Source organism: Heterocephalus glaber, unplaced genomic scaffold, assembly GCF_053883595.1.
Source record: "Heterocephalus glaber isolate CG9 unplaced genomic scaffold, H.glaber_assembly_v1.0 deba00001561, whole genome shotgun sequence".
Lineage (NCBI taxonomy): Eukaryota > Metazoa > Chordata > Mammalia > Rodentia > Bathyergidae > Heterocephalus > Heterocephalus glaber.
This window is the reverse complement of record NW_028258349.1, coordinates 12295850-12308586: the sequence shown is the minus strand read 5'-3', so window position 1 is coordinate 12308586 and position 12737 is coordinate 12295850. Positions and strand designations below refer to the sequence as shown.

Sequence of the window (12737 nt, the reverse complement as noted above, 5' to 3'; positions counted from 1 at the left end):
ACCTTGTCCACAACCTTAGTCCTAGTAGTGACCTCTACTTTAGCCCTTGAACTTGTCCCTGACCTCAGCTCTACCCCTGACTCTGCCCTTACCACTATTGACTCCCTGTGGTGGCCCCTCTGAAGACCCCCCGGAGTTCCTGGGGGAGCAAGTGCTGGTGGTGACCGCAGTGGAGCAAGGCGAGGCACTGCTGCCTGTGTCCGTGTCCGCTAACCCCGCGCCTGAGGCGTTCAACTGGACCTTCCGTGGCTATCGCCTCAGCCCAGGTGCAGGCAGTGGGCTTACAGAGGGGTGCAGGTCCCCAGTGGTAGGAGGGCCTGCTAGCCCCTTAACCTGGCCTTCTGCAGCTGGCGGCCCCCGGCATCGCATCCTGTCCAACGGGGCTCTGCAGCTATGGAATGTGACCCGCTCTGACGATGGCCTCTATCAGCTCCACTGCCAGAACGCGGAGGGCACTGCGGAAGCGCTGGTGCGGCTGGATGTGCACTGTGAGCCCCTGCAGAGCTCTAGGAAACTAGGGTCTCTGGGAGTCCCGCCTACCTTGGAAGCCACACCCACCAAGGAAGCTTGCCCACTTGTGGGGTCTCCTCCATATAGAAGCTCTACCCACCCAGGGATAAGCACTAATCCTAAAACCTTCCTACCTTTGGAACCCCCATCCACTAGAAAGACCCAGTGTAGAAACTCTATCCAGAAAGGGGACCCACCTTCAGGAAACCATACCCACTGTGGAAGCTCCATCTTTCCATGATTCCAGCTTGTCCAACAGTTATTACGGAGGCATAGTAGAGGATGGGGACAACCTCACTAACCCTGAGAATCTCTAAGAACTCTCCTCCAAGTACTCCACACAAGGGACAAACTGTGTCGACACTCCTAAGTTTTGGGGTCACCTGTAAGACACCTCTCCTACCTAGAGCCGTCTCCCACCATGGCCTGTCTGGGCCTGAGTGCCTTCCCCAATCCCCTGTTTCCCCACAGATGCTCCCACCATCCGTGCCCTCCAGGACCCTACTGAAGTGGATGTTGGGGGTTCTGTGGACATAGTTTGCACCGCTGATGCCAATCCCATCCTCCCAAACATGTTCAACTGGGAGAGGCTGGTGAGGACCCAGGGTCTGGTGAATGGAGGAGGGGGAAGTGGTGTGGCTTTTTTGAAGGTAAGGTGTTTGGGAGTGGGGGCCACATCTGTGTGACCTTGTGGTGTAAGCCCCAGGAATTAGTGACTCTTTGTTTAATGGCAGATGAATTGATGGATGAATGAATAGTTCGGTGAGTGTGTAGGTGGATGGATAGATGGGTGGATGGACAGATGGGTGGATAGGTAGATGGGTGGATGAAAGAGTGAAGTGAAGGATGAAATGAAAGTGAAAGGATGGGTGGATGATGGGACGAAAGCAGTGAGTGGATAGATAGATCAGATTAGAGGGTAGATGAGTGGGTAGGTACACCATCAGTAGAAACATGTCTGGAAGAATCATGGTTGGATCAAGGGATGGATAGATCTGTGCAGTTAAGGATAAACAGGCAGCTGGATAAAAGGCTGAACAGATGCATGTATTTGTGAATGTGTACATGTATGAGTGAATAGATAGGGTGAATGGGTAGGGAGTTGTAGGAATGGATATATGGGTGCATAGAAACAAGACAAATGATTGAATGAATGAGTGAGTGACGGGTGGAAAGATAAATGGATGAATAGATAGATTTCTCTTAGATAGAGTTTTTTGATGGTGCCTCAGTCATGCTATGGAAACTCTCTACCACTAAGCTGCATACTCAGCCTATAAATGATTCAGTGAATGGGTGGGCTGATGTCTGTGTGGGTGGGCAGGCTGTTCGAGGCATGCATGGTTAGATAAATGGATGGATGAGTGGTTGGCTGATTGGTGGAGGAATGGCTGAATTGAATAAGTGGTTGGATGATTGACGGGAGAAATTTTTACTTTAATAGCTCTTTGGAGGTGATAGTAGCTGGGAGAGTGAGGCTGCAATGGGACATAGTTTGGGGGATGATGGGATCTCAGGCCAGACTAGGGGCCAACTCCCAGTCTTGGGTCTCCAGGGGGAAGATGAGGAAGACAAGAGCCTGGATGACACAGAGACAATGTCAAAGGGGTCCACAGGGCGTCTGAGGATTCACCATGCCAAACTGGCCCAGGCAGGTGCTTACCAGTGCATTGTGGACAATGGCGTGGCACCTCCAGCCCGAGGCCTGGTCCGTCTTGTGGTCAGATGTGAGTAATACCCAAACCCCAGACTTTAGGCCTGCCAGTAACCCACTTCTTTCATGTCTTCCCACATACTTCATGTTGACCACCCCTAGTCTGTCTGTCTTAGTTGCCCCCCAGGTGGAGCATCCCACTCCCCTAACTAAAGTGGCTGCAGCTGGGGACAGCACCAGTTCTGCCACCCTCCACTGCCGTGCTCGGGGTGTCCCCAACATTGTCTTCACTTGGACCAAAAATGGAGTCCCTCTGGACCTCGAAGATCCCAGGTGAGCACAGGCCCAGGCAGGCAGTGTTCCGGCCCAAACTCTGGTTCCCCAGCCCCAATTCCCCTCTGTGAGTGTGCCCCTTCTTTCTAGGTACACTGAGCACACATACCACCAGGGTGGAGTCCATAGCAGTCTCTTGACCATTGCGAATGTGTCTGCAGCCCAGGATTATGCCCTCTTCACATGCACAGCCACCAACCTCCTTGGCTCGGACCACACCAACATTCAGCTCGTCAGCATTAGTATGATGAGTGGGGGCTGGGAGGATACTGGGGGCACCCCATGGATCCACTCCCAAGTCCCTAGTTGGCCCCAACCGCAAAGTGTCCTGACACCTGAGAGATGTTTATGAATGAGGAGGGAGTTTTTGCCTGCCGTGAAAAGATGGGGTAGGGAACTTACTGGTTCAAGTAACTGAAAGGTGAGTTTTGAAGACTTGCTGAATCTAGGGATAATTGTCATCAGGAACTTCTGCATATTTCTTAGGTTGGCTTTATTTTAAGCCTCCTCATAGTGGTCTGTTAGAATTTTTAGAGGAAATAGAATTCTCTCTGTTCCTAACAGGTGTGTGAGAATTCTAGAATTAAATTTCATTGGCTCTATTTGGATTCCAGCTCATCCCTGAACCAAGCATCTGGTCCAGGGGAGGGCAACACTCTGATTGGTCAGGACTGGTCACGTGTTCATCCTACTCGGACTGGGGTTACTTCCATCACAAGCACATGGCCTGAGAATGTGAAAGATGGTTTTCCAAAGGAAATGCAAGGTGTTAATAACTAGAAGAAATGAAGGGAATGGATGTGAGACTGGCATACACACAAAAATCCACTCCAATGAAGTATACATAATGTATAGTCTGTTCTTATTTTTTTCAAATTCACGCATTTGCTAAAATTTTTTTGTAATCTCCAAACCAATACTCATAGGGCTCTTGTGGTCACTCAGACACAAGTACAGAGGGATGAATAGTTTGAATCACCTGATGTGCATGTTCCTAGCTGAGGCTGAACAAGATGTCATTCTGCCTTCTTGTTGCAGGTCTCGTACATTAGACAAATGTCCTTTCTCTGGTTTATTTAGTGCCCCTTTTCACACTTTTATATTTTTTGTTGTTGCTTTTGCTGTGTCCCCAAGCACAAAGCTGAGATGTTATCTAGCATCCTGAGCAAAATAAACTTGTGATGTGCCTTCCAGAAAAAATACGTTACATAAGTCTCATTTGGGCCCAGGTGATAGCGCTATTGGTCATGAGTTCAATGCGAGTGAGCCAACAGTATACATTAAAGAAGATATCTTTAACAGAAACACACATAAAACAAGATCATGTATTGATTGGTTGGTGAAAATGCTGTAGGAGAGAGGTCTGAAAGAACCTAACCCTGCATTTCCCCTAGAAATGACAGTTTGGTATTTGCTAATTTAGCACTCATAGTAATCTTATTGAACATAATGATCATGAATATATAGAATCAACTCAGTTATTTATTTATTCATTGTAATACTGGGTATGAAACCTAGGACCTTTGCCCTGCGCTATATCCCAGCTCTTTTTATTTTTAAATCTGAGACAGTGTCTTACTAATTAGTAAGTTGCCTGGGCTGAATTTGAACTTGTGATCTTCCCGCCTCATCCTCCCAGAGTACTGGAATGATAGGTGTACTCCACCAGACTTGGCTAAAGTCAACAGTATATTTAAAATCACTCCTAGTAAAAGCCTGGATGAAACCTTCTTTTTGTATCCTCTGACTCCTTCTCCCATACTTCTGCCCAAAGGCCGCCCTGACCCACCACTGGGATTGAAGGTTGTGAGCCTGACTCCCCACTCAGTGGGACTAGAGTGGAAGCATGGTTTTGATGGGGGTTTGCCACAGAGGTTCCACATCAGGTGAGTCACTGTCGAGGCAAGTAAGGGGTGGCAGCCTGTGGGGTTGAACTGACTCCTCCCTGACATGCAGGTATGAGGCACTGGAGACTCCTGGGTTTTTCTACGTGGATGTCCTACCACCTCAGGCCACCACCTTCACACTGACCGGGCTGCAGCCTTCCACACGATACAGGGTCTGGCTGCTGGCTAGCAATGCCTTGGGAGACAGTGGATTAGCTGCTGAGGGGACCCAGCTCTCCATCACCACCCCAGGTGGGAAGGGACAGTCCTGGGCAGGTTGGGGAATTCCCCAGAAGACCTATGAGGGGGGTGTAGTGAAGCAGATACTCTTGTGTTTCCCCTTTACAGATGAATCAACTGAAATCCAGAGAAATTAAGTAAATGACCTAGGTTACACAGCTAGGAAGAGGTTGGAGATAAGATTGAAACTCAGGCAGATGAGCTTCAGAGACCAGGTTTTACCCACTAGTCCATCTTGTCTGAATATGATTACTGACCAAAGGAAATTACAAAATAACTTGAATTGGGCCAGGGATGTAGCTCAGCAATGCAGCGCCTGCCTGGCAAGTGAGAGGCCCTGAGTTCAATTCTAGGTACTGAAAAAAAAAAAGAAAAAGAAAAAGGAAAGGAAAATGAGACAAAAATTTTGAATTGAATGAAAATGAAAACAGAAATTTAGAAGGTGCACCTAAAGCAGTGCTTAGAGGGAAATACAAGGCATTGTATTTCCATAAGTATTGACATTAGATTTGGAAAAGGCCTCAACTGGACATTATAAATTTTCATCTTAATCTAGAAAAAGAGGAGCAATTTAAACCCAAAGCAAACAGAAGAAATGAAATGAGGAAGAGCAGACATTAATAGACAAGAAGTCACAGTTAGTGAAAACTGCAAACTGGTTCTTGGAAAAAATCAATAAAATTTATAAAACTGGGGCTGGGGATTTAGCTCAGTGGTTCTGCCTCCTGCCTCGCAAGCACAAGGACCCGAGTTTGATCCCCAGTACCAAACAAAAACAATGAGTAACAAAAATTTATAAAACTGATTAAAACCAAAGAGAGACACAGCTTACCAATATCAGAAATGAAAGAGAAGGCATTAATACTGGCCCTGCAAACATGAAGAGGTTATTCAGGAAACATTATGAATAAAAATTCAGCCAGTCTGATGAAATGGGCAAATTCCTTGAACAGGACTAAAGAGCACATTGTGATTCTGAAGGGCACTGTAGTGGAGCAGTTAATCCCACAGGCCTGTTTCTGAGAAGTCTGGATTCATATCTCTGCCATCCCTCAACACTTTCTAGTTTTGTGGGCTCAGGCAAGTGCCTCAGTTTCTGCAAAGAAGGTATCTGACAGAGCTCTCTGCCCCAGTTTCTGAAAGCAAGGTTCATCTCAGACCATCCTGAGGTTGAAAATGATTTAATATATCTAAAGTGTTCTTAAATGGGGCCAGTACAAGTAAATATGTATTTTTTTTAATGGTACCAGGGATCGAACTCAGGACCTTGCGCTTGTGAGGCAGGTGGGGTGCTACTGAGCTACATCCCCGGCCCTATGGAAATGTTAATTTAAAGAAATGCCCCTTGTTCCCCTTCTATTTCCGTTGCCTGTGAAAGCTCCCTTAAAGCTCCCCCGTTTTTGTCTGGAGGAGCAGCTTAGTGGAGCAGCCTTTTCTGCATGGAAGTAAGGACCCTTTCCTATTCCTACAATCTTCCTTTTTGCTTTTCTTTTTTCCCTTCTCATTCCAGTCTTGCCTTTTAGCACTAGAACATAAAGTACTACATTCACCTCACCTCCCTTGCTCTAAAATTTGTACCTCTGTTAAGGAATCCTAAGAGCCCATCTTTTTTGTTGTTGTTAATGCAACAAATTGATAGTACAAGTTAAAGGACCTTGCACACATCATAAAACACTGAATAATAATTCATCATTATTATTGACCTTTAAATTGCTATTAATAGTATTGCCATTATCATCAGTAATTTCCAGCTATCTTTGAAATATTCCTTTGAAATAAGAAGCCATACAAGCTAGTTCCCATGAGTCTCTAAGCTGAAAAGCTTAATAAGAGGCTAAGAAATACTTAAGGCTTATCTCAGATTCTTAGAATTAATTCACAATCTCTATATCCATTCCCCAGGCCTGGACCAGCCTTCTGGAGAACCTGATGACCAGCTGCCTACAGAGCACCCTGCAGGCAAGTCCTCAGTCCTCTGACTTCCACCCCCTCCCCTGAGAGTGGAACCTTCTGGTCACTTATTCCATCTCCTATTCCTTGTTGGTTGCAGCTACTTAAGACTCATCCCCGTTCCTGCAGACTCTTGCTTCATCCTTAGCTTTTCCTCTTGCCTAGAGTGATACATTCTTTTTCTTCCTGATTTAGTTCAGTTCTAAAACAATTAGCTGAGTTCACACTCTGGGAGGAAGCTGTATCAGTTAGCTTTAGCTGCATAACAAACCACCCCAAATAAAAGTGCTTATAGAAAAGCCATATTACTTCCCATGATTCTTTGGACTCAGCAGAACAGTTCTGGTCTGGGGTGGTTTGAATCATCTCTACAGTCAGCTGGCAGCTGGACTGGGCCGTGTGCCTGATAGTCACCTGGTTTTTAATTGGGACATTGGAGATAAAGGCCATGTGCCTCTCGCTGGTTTGTTCACATGGAAGTGGTCACAGATGTACAAGCACTGCAAGGAAGGACAAGCTTCAGTTTACTAGCAAGCTCCAAGAGTCTACTTCTGTCACATTTATTATTGTCCTGCATGGCTCAGTGAAGTCATTGTGGAAGAGGATGACCCAAGAATGGATACAGGAGGGGAATTGTGAACATTTGGCTCCTTCGGAGTTTGAAAGGAAGGTGACAAGTGACAGAAATTCAGCACTAAATTTGTTGGTACTAAAAAGAATTGCTTGGTTAATGAAATTGAAAATTCCAGGTGTGGCTAGATTTAGGTCCTCAAATTGCTCACCAGCAGTCTGTTTCTCATATCTCTCAGCTTGCCCTTCATCTATGGCAGCTTCTTTCACAGGTTTTTCCTTCAAAAGGGCAAAGAAGGAGCCAGCTATGGTGCCACATGCCTATAATTCTAGCACTCTAGGAGGCTGAGGCAGAAGGATTGCAAGTTTGAGCCCAGCCTGGACAACTTAGCAAGACCCTGTCTCCAAATTTTTAAAAATTTTAAAAGGCTTGGGACATAGCTCAATGTGAAAGACCTGGGTTCAATCCCTAGCACTGCAAGGGGAATGGGGAGAAGTCCTCCTACACTTTCAGCTTTCACTGCATCTCTTAGCATCCTGCAGAAGTATCCTAACTATTGTGGCAAAAAGCCACCTTGGGTCAAAGCCAGTCTCTGAACCAAAAGAAAGGGAGATGGGTGATCTTATCAGCCAGGCTAGGCCATGTGCCCATCAAGGAGTCCTGTGTGGGCCACAGGGACTGGAAAGTGGCTGTTCCCCCAAAGGAAAACAAATGCTATGAGCACAAGAAACAGAATTGGATGCCAAGCAGATGTTTACTTAGGAGGTCTCTGTTCTCAGGGATATGGCAGCCTGATACTCGCTGGGGTGAAAGTTGGTGGAAATAAGTCCCTTGCTATGGAATCTGCAGGGTTACTAGCAGTGGACTTGAGAGGAAAAAACTTTGAGGCCAGATGCTCGATTATTCTAAGGCTCAGAGGTATGAGTTTGTTTCAGTGATGCTGGAAACTGCTGCTGGTTAGTTTGTGTGGGTCAATGATCAGTGGGTAAGGCTGGGGGATATGTATAGCCACTGCTCAGGGGAAGGTAGGAAAGGAGCCACTTCCCTTGGGGCAGCAAAAAAGGGTGAGAAAAGAGACTCCCACTTGTTTATTTTTTTTGCCTTGAAGGAGAGGGTTTGGTTAGTAGGCACAATTTTTCTTTCTTTTCACTACTAGGGATTGAATCCAGTGAGCTACATTGCCAGAACATTTTAAAAATTTTTTAATCTTTTCAGTACTGAGGACTGGACCCAGGGCCTTCACACTAAAGTACATCCCCAACCCTTTTAAAATATTTTATTGAGACAGGATCTCTCTAAGTCACTAAGTTGCCCAGATTGGGCTTGAGTTTTGCTCCTCCTGCCTCAGCCTCCCAAAGTGTTGGGATTACAAGTATGCATTGCCATGCCTGGCTGCCCTTTTTGTTTTTATTTTGAGACAGGGTCTTACTAAATTGTCCAGGCTGGCTTCAAACTTGCAATCCTCCTGCCTCAGCCTCTCAAATAGCTGGGATCACAGGCATGCGCCACTATACCCAGCTAGAGATGGGCTTTCTTAAGAGTCTGCTCCTGCCATAGAGCTCATTGACTGGGGTCACTGAGGGGATCTTCCCTCCAGAACCCCCAGGACTGCCCCTGCTGCCTGTGCTGTTTGCAGTTGGGGGTCTTCTGCTGCTCTCCAATGCCTCATGTGTTGGGGTTTTCCTCTGGTGGCGAAAACTGAGGCATCTTGCTGAGGGTGAGTAAAGACCTCCTTCCTGATGGGATAGAGACCCAGGGTTGATGGAGACCCTTAGGCTACTGCACAGTGAAGGTTTCTCCAGGGCCAGGTGAGCTGGGACAGGGTGGGCTCTGACCCTTTCCCTATTTCTCTCAGGTATCTCAGAGAAGACAGAAGCAGTGTAAGTGGGCATGTTTTCTGTAAACAAGACTCTGAGGGAAGAGGTTGGGGGTGACAGATGGCAGAAAGTCAGTACCCAACTGCCATCTCCATCATGGAAGGTCGGCGGAGGACCAAGTCAGGAATGAATATGAGGAGAGCCAGTGGACTGGGGACCAGGACACTCGAAGTTCCACGGTGAGAGGGGTGGCCTGGACAGCCTCACTGACAGGGAGTGACAGACTCCACCAATAGCTTCAGGTTAACCATTTCCCTTTTTTGGATCTGTGGAGAAGACTTGTTTTTCTGTGTGCATGCACATGTGACAGGTTAGCACAACAGAAATAGAGCCATATTACCACTCCTTGAGGGACTTCAGCCCCCAGCTGCCCCCCACACTGGAGGAAGTGGATTATACCCAAGGTGAGTTGTGAAAAATCAAGACTTCTGCATCCCAAGGTACTCCTGCCATATAGGCTGGGTGCCCTGATTCTCTAACTTCCTACCCCAACTCCAGGCTTCACAGGTTTTGAAGAGGAGGATGTGGCCTTTCCTGAGCACCTGTATGATGAGGTGGAGAGAATGTATGCCCCACCAGGAGCCTGGGGACCCCCTTATGATGAAGTGCACATGGTGAGCAGATTTGTGTCACCACCCTATCTAGGCTGGTGAGCACTATATGCTATGGTATTAGTGTAAGCTAGCTGCTGTGACAAAGAGGCCTGCTTAGTCCAGGGCCTAGAGAGAACAGTCTGTTTCTTTCTTACATAGCTATCAAAGGTGAGCTCTGCTGTACATGGTTATTTGAAACCTAAATTCTTTTCATTGTGTTCCTTTGCCATCTCTTACCACTTCCATTGGCCTGATCTGTGTGAATGGGCAGATTCACTGGAGGTTTCAGCTAGAGGGAAAGGGAAAAAGAGAATGTGGTAGAGGCACAACCCAGCCTTATGGTCCAAGCCCAGAAGATGTACACACTCATCTGTGAAAGCTTAGTCACTTGGCCCCACCTAACTGCAAAGGAGGTTGGGAAATGTAGTCTTAGGTGACAGCTACATGCCTAACTACAATTCTCTTCTTATGGAAGAAAAAAGGGGTGCATTTCCTTGGAGATTTAACCACCTCCACCACACTGGTTAAGCAGCTAGAAAGAAAATATTTTTTTTGTCTACTCAGTTGAAAAGTTAAGAGACAGAATTGTCTTTAGGATCAGCTGAACACAAAATTTCTTCCCTAAAGATTTCCCAGCAAGTCTAGCTTGGTATCCTGTTAGGTTAGAAATCTTCAAAGAAACAGAATACCTCTTTCCCAATAGCTTTAAATGCCCAACACTGACACATTGGTCTAGCTTGGGTCATATAATAATTGTTGAGCCAGTCATCAAAGCAGGGAATAGTAGGTGGATATAGTGGCACACACCTGTAATCTCAGCACTCAAAAGGCTGAGGCAGAAGGATTTCCAGGAGTTTGAAGGCAGCTTGGGCTACATAGCAGGCTTAGAGCCAGCCTGAACTATATAGTGAGAGCCTGTCTCAAGAAATCAAATCAAACCAAACCAAAACAAAAAAGGCAATAGAATATATCAATTGGACTGGCTTGAATCAGAGCCCACTCGTGGGTTCAGGGAATAGCAGCCAGCCTTACTCATTTCACTGAACTGAGAGTTGAAAAAGACAGAGAACTCAGAGGAAGTTCGGATGGTGGCTGGGCACGTGAAAACAGAAACATTAACCACACACCCACCCATTGTCTTACAGTAAGGGAGGTAGAATAGAGCTCCTGATTCTCTATGTGGTCTTGGCTAACGCTTTGGCATCTCTGGACCAAGCAATTCCCTCTGTAACAGCATTCCACCCAGGTACACTGTTCTCAGATCATAGCATCACCCTGCAAAGGAAATAGCATGCGGAAACGCTGTCCATGGTGCTGGACCACATGTGCCCTCAAAAGCACAGATGGAGTCTGCAGACTTTTTTTCTGCAGGGTCAGAGAGTAAATATTTTGGGGTTTGGGACATATGGTCTTCCTCAAAACTACTAAGCTCTGCCACAGTAGGTAAAAGCAATCATAGCTAATACACAAATGATTAAGTGTGGCTATGTTCCAATAAAACTTTATTTTTGGACACTGACATTTGAATTTCATATAATTTTCATATGTCACAAATATTATCCTTCTTTCAATTTTTCTCAACAATTTGTAAATATCAAACCATTCTTAGATCTCAGGAAATTAAAGAAAAATCAGACAGCAGGCCATAGTTGGCTCATTGGCCAATCTGCTCTAGTTTGCTGAGCTAAACAACTATTTTCTCCCAGTTCTAGGACAAAGCAATGTCCCCAGGGAATATCACCCTTTGTGGCCTTTTTCCTCTTCTGTTTTGATGGAGAAACATTTTAGAAATGGATAAGATTAACAGAATCATGACTCAATGGCTCATTTCATGATCTTTTTAAAGTTTTCATATTTGACATTTGAATTATTTTTCTGAGATGAAATCATGGCATATCTTGGATTTGCTTGAAAATAATACAGTTGGTGGAAGTGGAGAATGAGAAGACTGAGATTTAGATAAATAAACAGATGCACCCTTCGATAGCTCAGTTGGTAGAGCGGAGGACTGTAGATAAATAAATAGGAATTAAAGGTCAGTACTGTTGAAGTTAGATGATGAGTACATGGGGATTCATGAGAAAGATTGATTACTACCACTCTCTTCTCTGTGTATGTTGGATATTTCCCATAATTCAAAGCTAAAACATTTTCCTGGCAAGTTGAGCAGGGGAGTGTGTCCTTCAAAGCTGAGGTTATGACCCATAGGGCCTTTCTCTCTGGTTCTAACTCTACTTTTCTTCTGTCAGGGCTCCTATGACCTCCACTGGGCTGAGGACAAGTATGAAGGTCCAGGAAGAATCTATGACCAGGTGGCAGGAGATTCAGGCCCTCTGGAATCAGATTCTCTTCCCTTTGAGCTAAGGGGAGATCTGGTGTGACAGCCTTTTCAGCAGCCCTTTCCTTCACCTGCAGGACATAATACTCTAGGGTCTTTTTCATTCCAGCATGGCTGAGCTTGTTAAGTGAGCTGCATAGGACACAAAGGGACAGATTTTTTCTGGAGAGGCCATGGGGGGAAATGTGTGTAAGTGACAGAAGATGGTTCAAGCTGGTGTCAGAGTATAAGCAAAGTTCTTCCTGGGGTTGGGTTTAGTAACTAAACTTCCCCACAATGACAGGGTGACTTGTAAATGACATCTCAACACAAAAAACTGAGCGAGGTATTGTGCCACATACCTGTAATCCCAACACTCTGGAAGGCTAAGACAGGAAGATAGCAAGTTTGAGCCCAGCCTGGCAACTTAGTAACTTAGAGAGAGGCCCTGTATAAAAAAAGAGGAGGGGTCGTGGGGATTTAGCTCAGTGGTTCTGCTGCCTGCCTCGCAAGTGCAAGGTCCCGAGTTCGATCCCCGGTACCAAAACAAAACAAAACAAAACAAAAAACAGGAGGGGGTTGTAGATGTAGCTCAGTATGAAGGCCCTGAGTTCAGTCCCCAGTACCACAATAAAACAAAAACCAAACTCAGTTCATTTTGAGTTTGATTACATCTGAAATAGCTAATGGTTATGTCCTACCTATTCTTATTTCATTATTTTTTACAGTATCTAAAACATACTATATAAACCCTGACACATGTATCAATATAAATAAACTCTATTGAAAGAAGTAGATGCAAAAAA

The 12737-nt window shown here is 45.6% G+C and overlaps 1 protein-coding gene across 9 annotated transcripts in view; it reads left to right on the top strand.

Moving 5' to 3' along the window:
- Nphs1 (NPHS1 adhesion molecule, nephrin) overlaps positions 1-12737 on the top strand; it is a 21043-nt gene extending 8306 nt beyond the window's left edge. For all 9 annotated transcript variants that reach the window (XM_013077387.3, XM_087191208.1, XM_087191204.1 and 6 more), the window contains 15 exons: positions 126-266; positions 348-488; positions 982-1103; positions 2066-2237; positions 2341-2497; positions 2588-2739; positions 4272-4383; positions 4454-4635; positions 6526-6582; positions 8742-8861; positions 9000-9024; positions 9125-9200; positions 9332-9425; positions 9520-9635; positions 11864-12737. In XM_013077387.3, the coding sequence (XP_012932841.2) occupies positions 126-266; positions 348-488; positions 982-1103; positions 2066-2237; positions 2341-2497; positions 2588-2739; positions 4272-4383; positions 4454-4635; positions 6526-6582; positions 8742-8861; positions 9000-9024; positions 9125-9200; positions 9332-9425; positions 9520-9635; positions 11864-11995 (1799 nt within the window). In that variant the 3' untranslated portion in view covers positions 11996-12737. The remainder of the gene's footprint in view (positions 1-125; positions 267-347; positions 489-981; positions 1104-2065; positions 2238-2340; positions 2498-2587; positions 2740-4271; positions 4384-4453; positions 4636-6525; positions 6583-8741; positions 8862-8999; positions 9025-9124; positions 9201-9331; positions 9426-9519; positions 9636-11863) is intronic.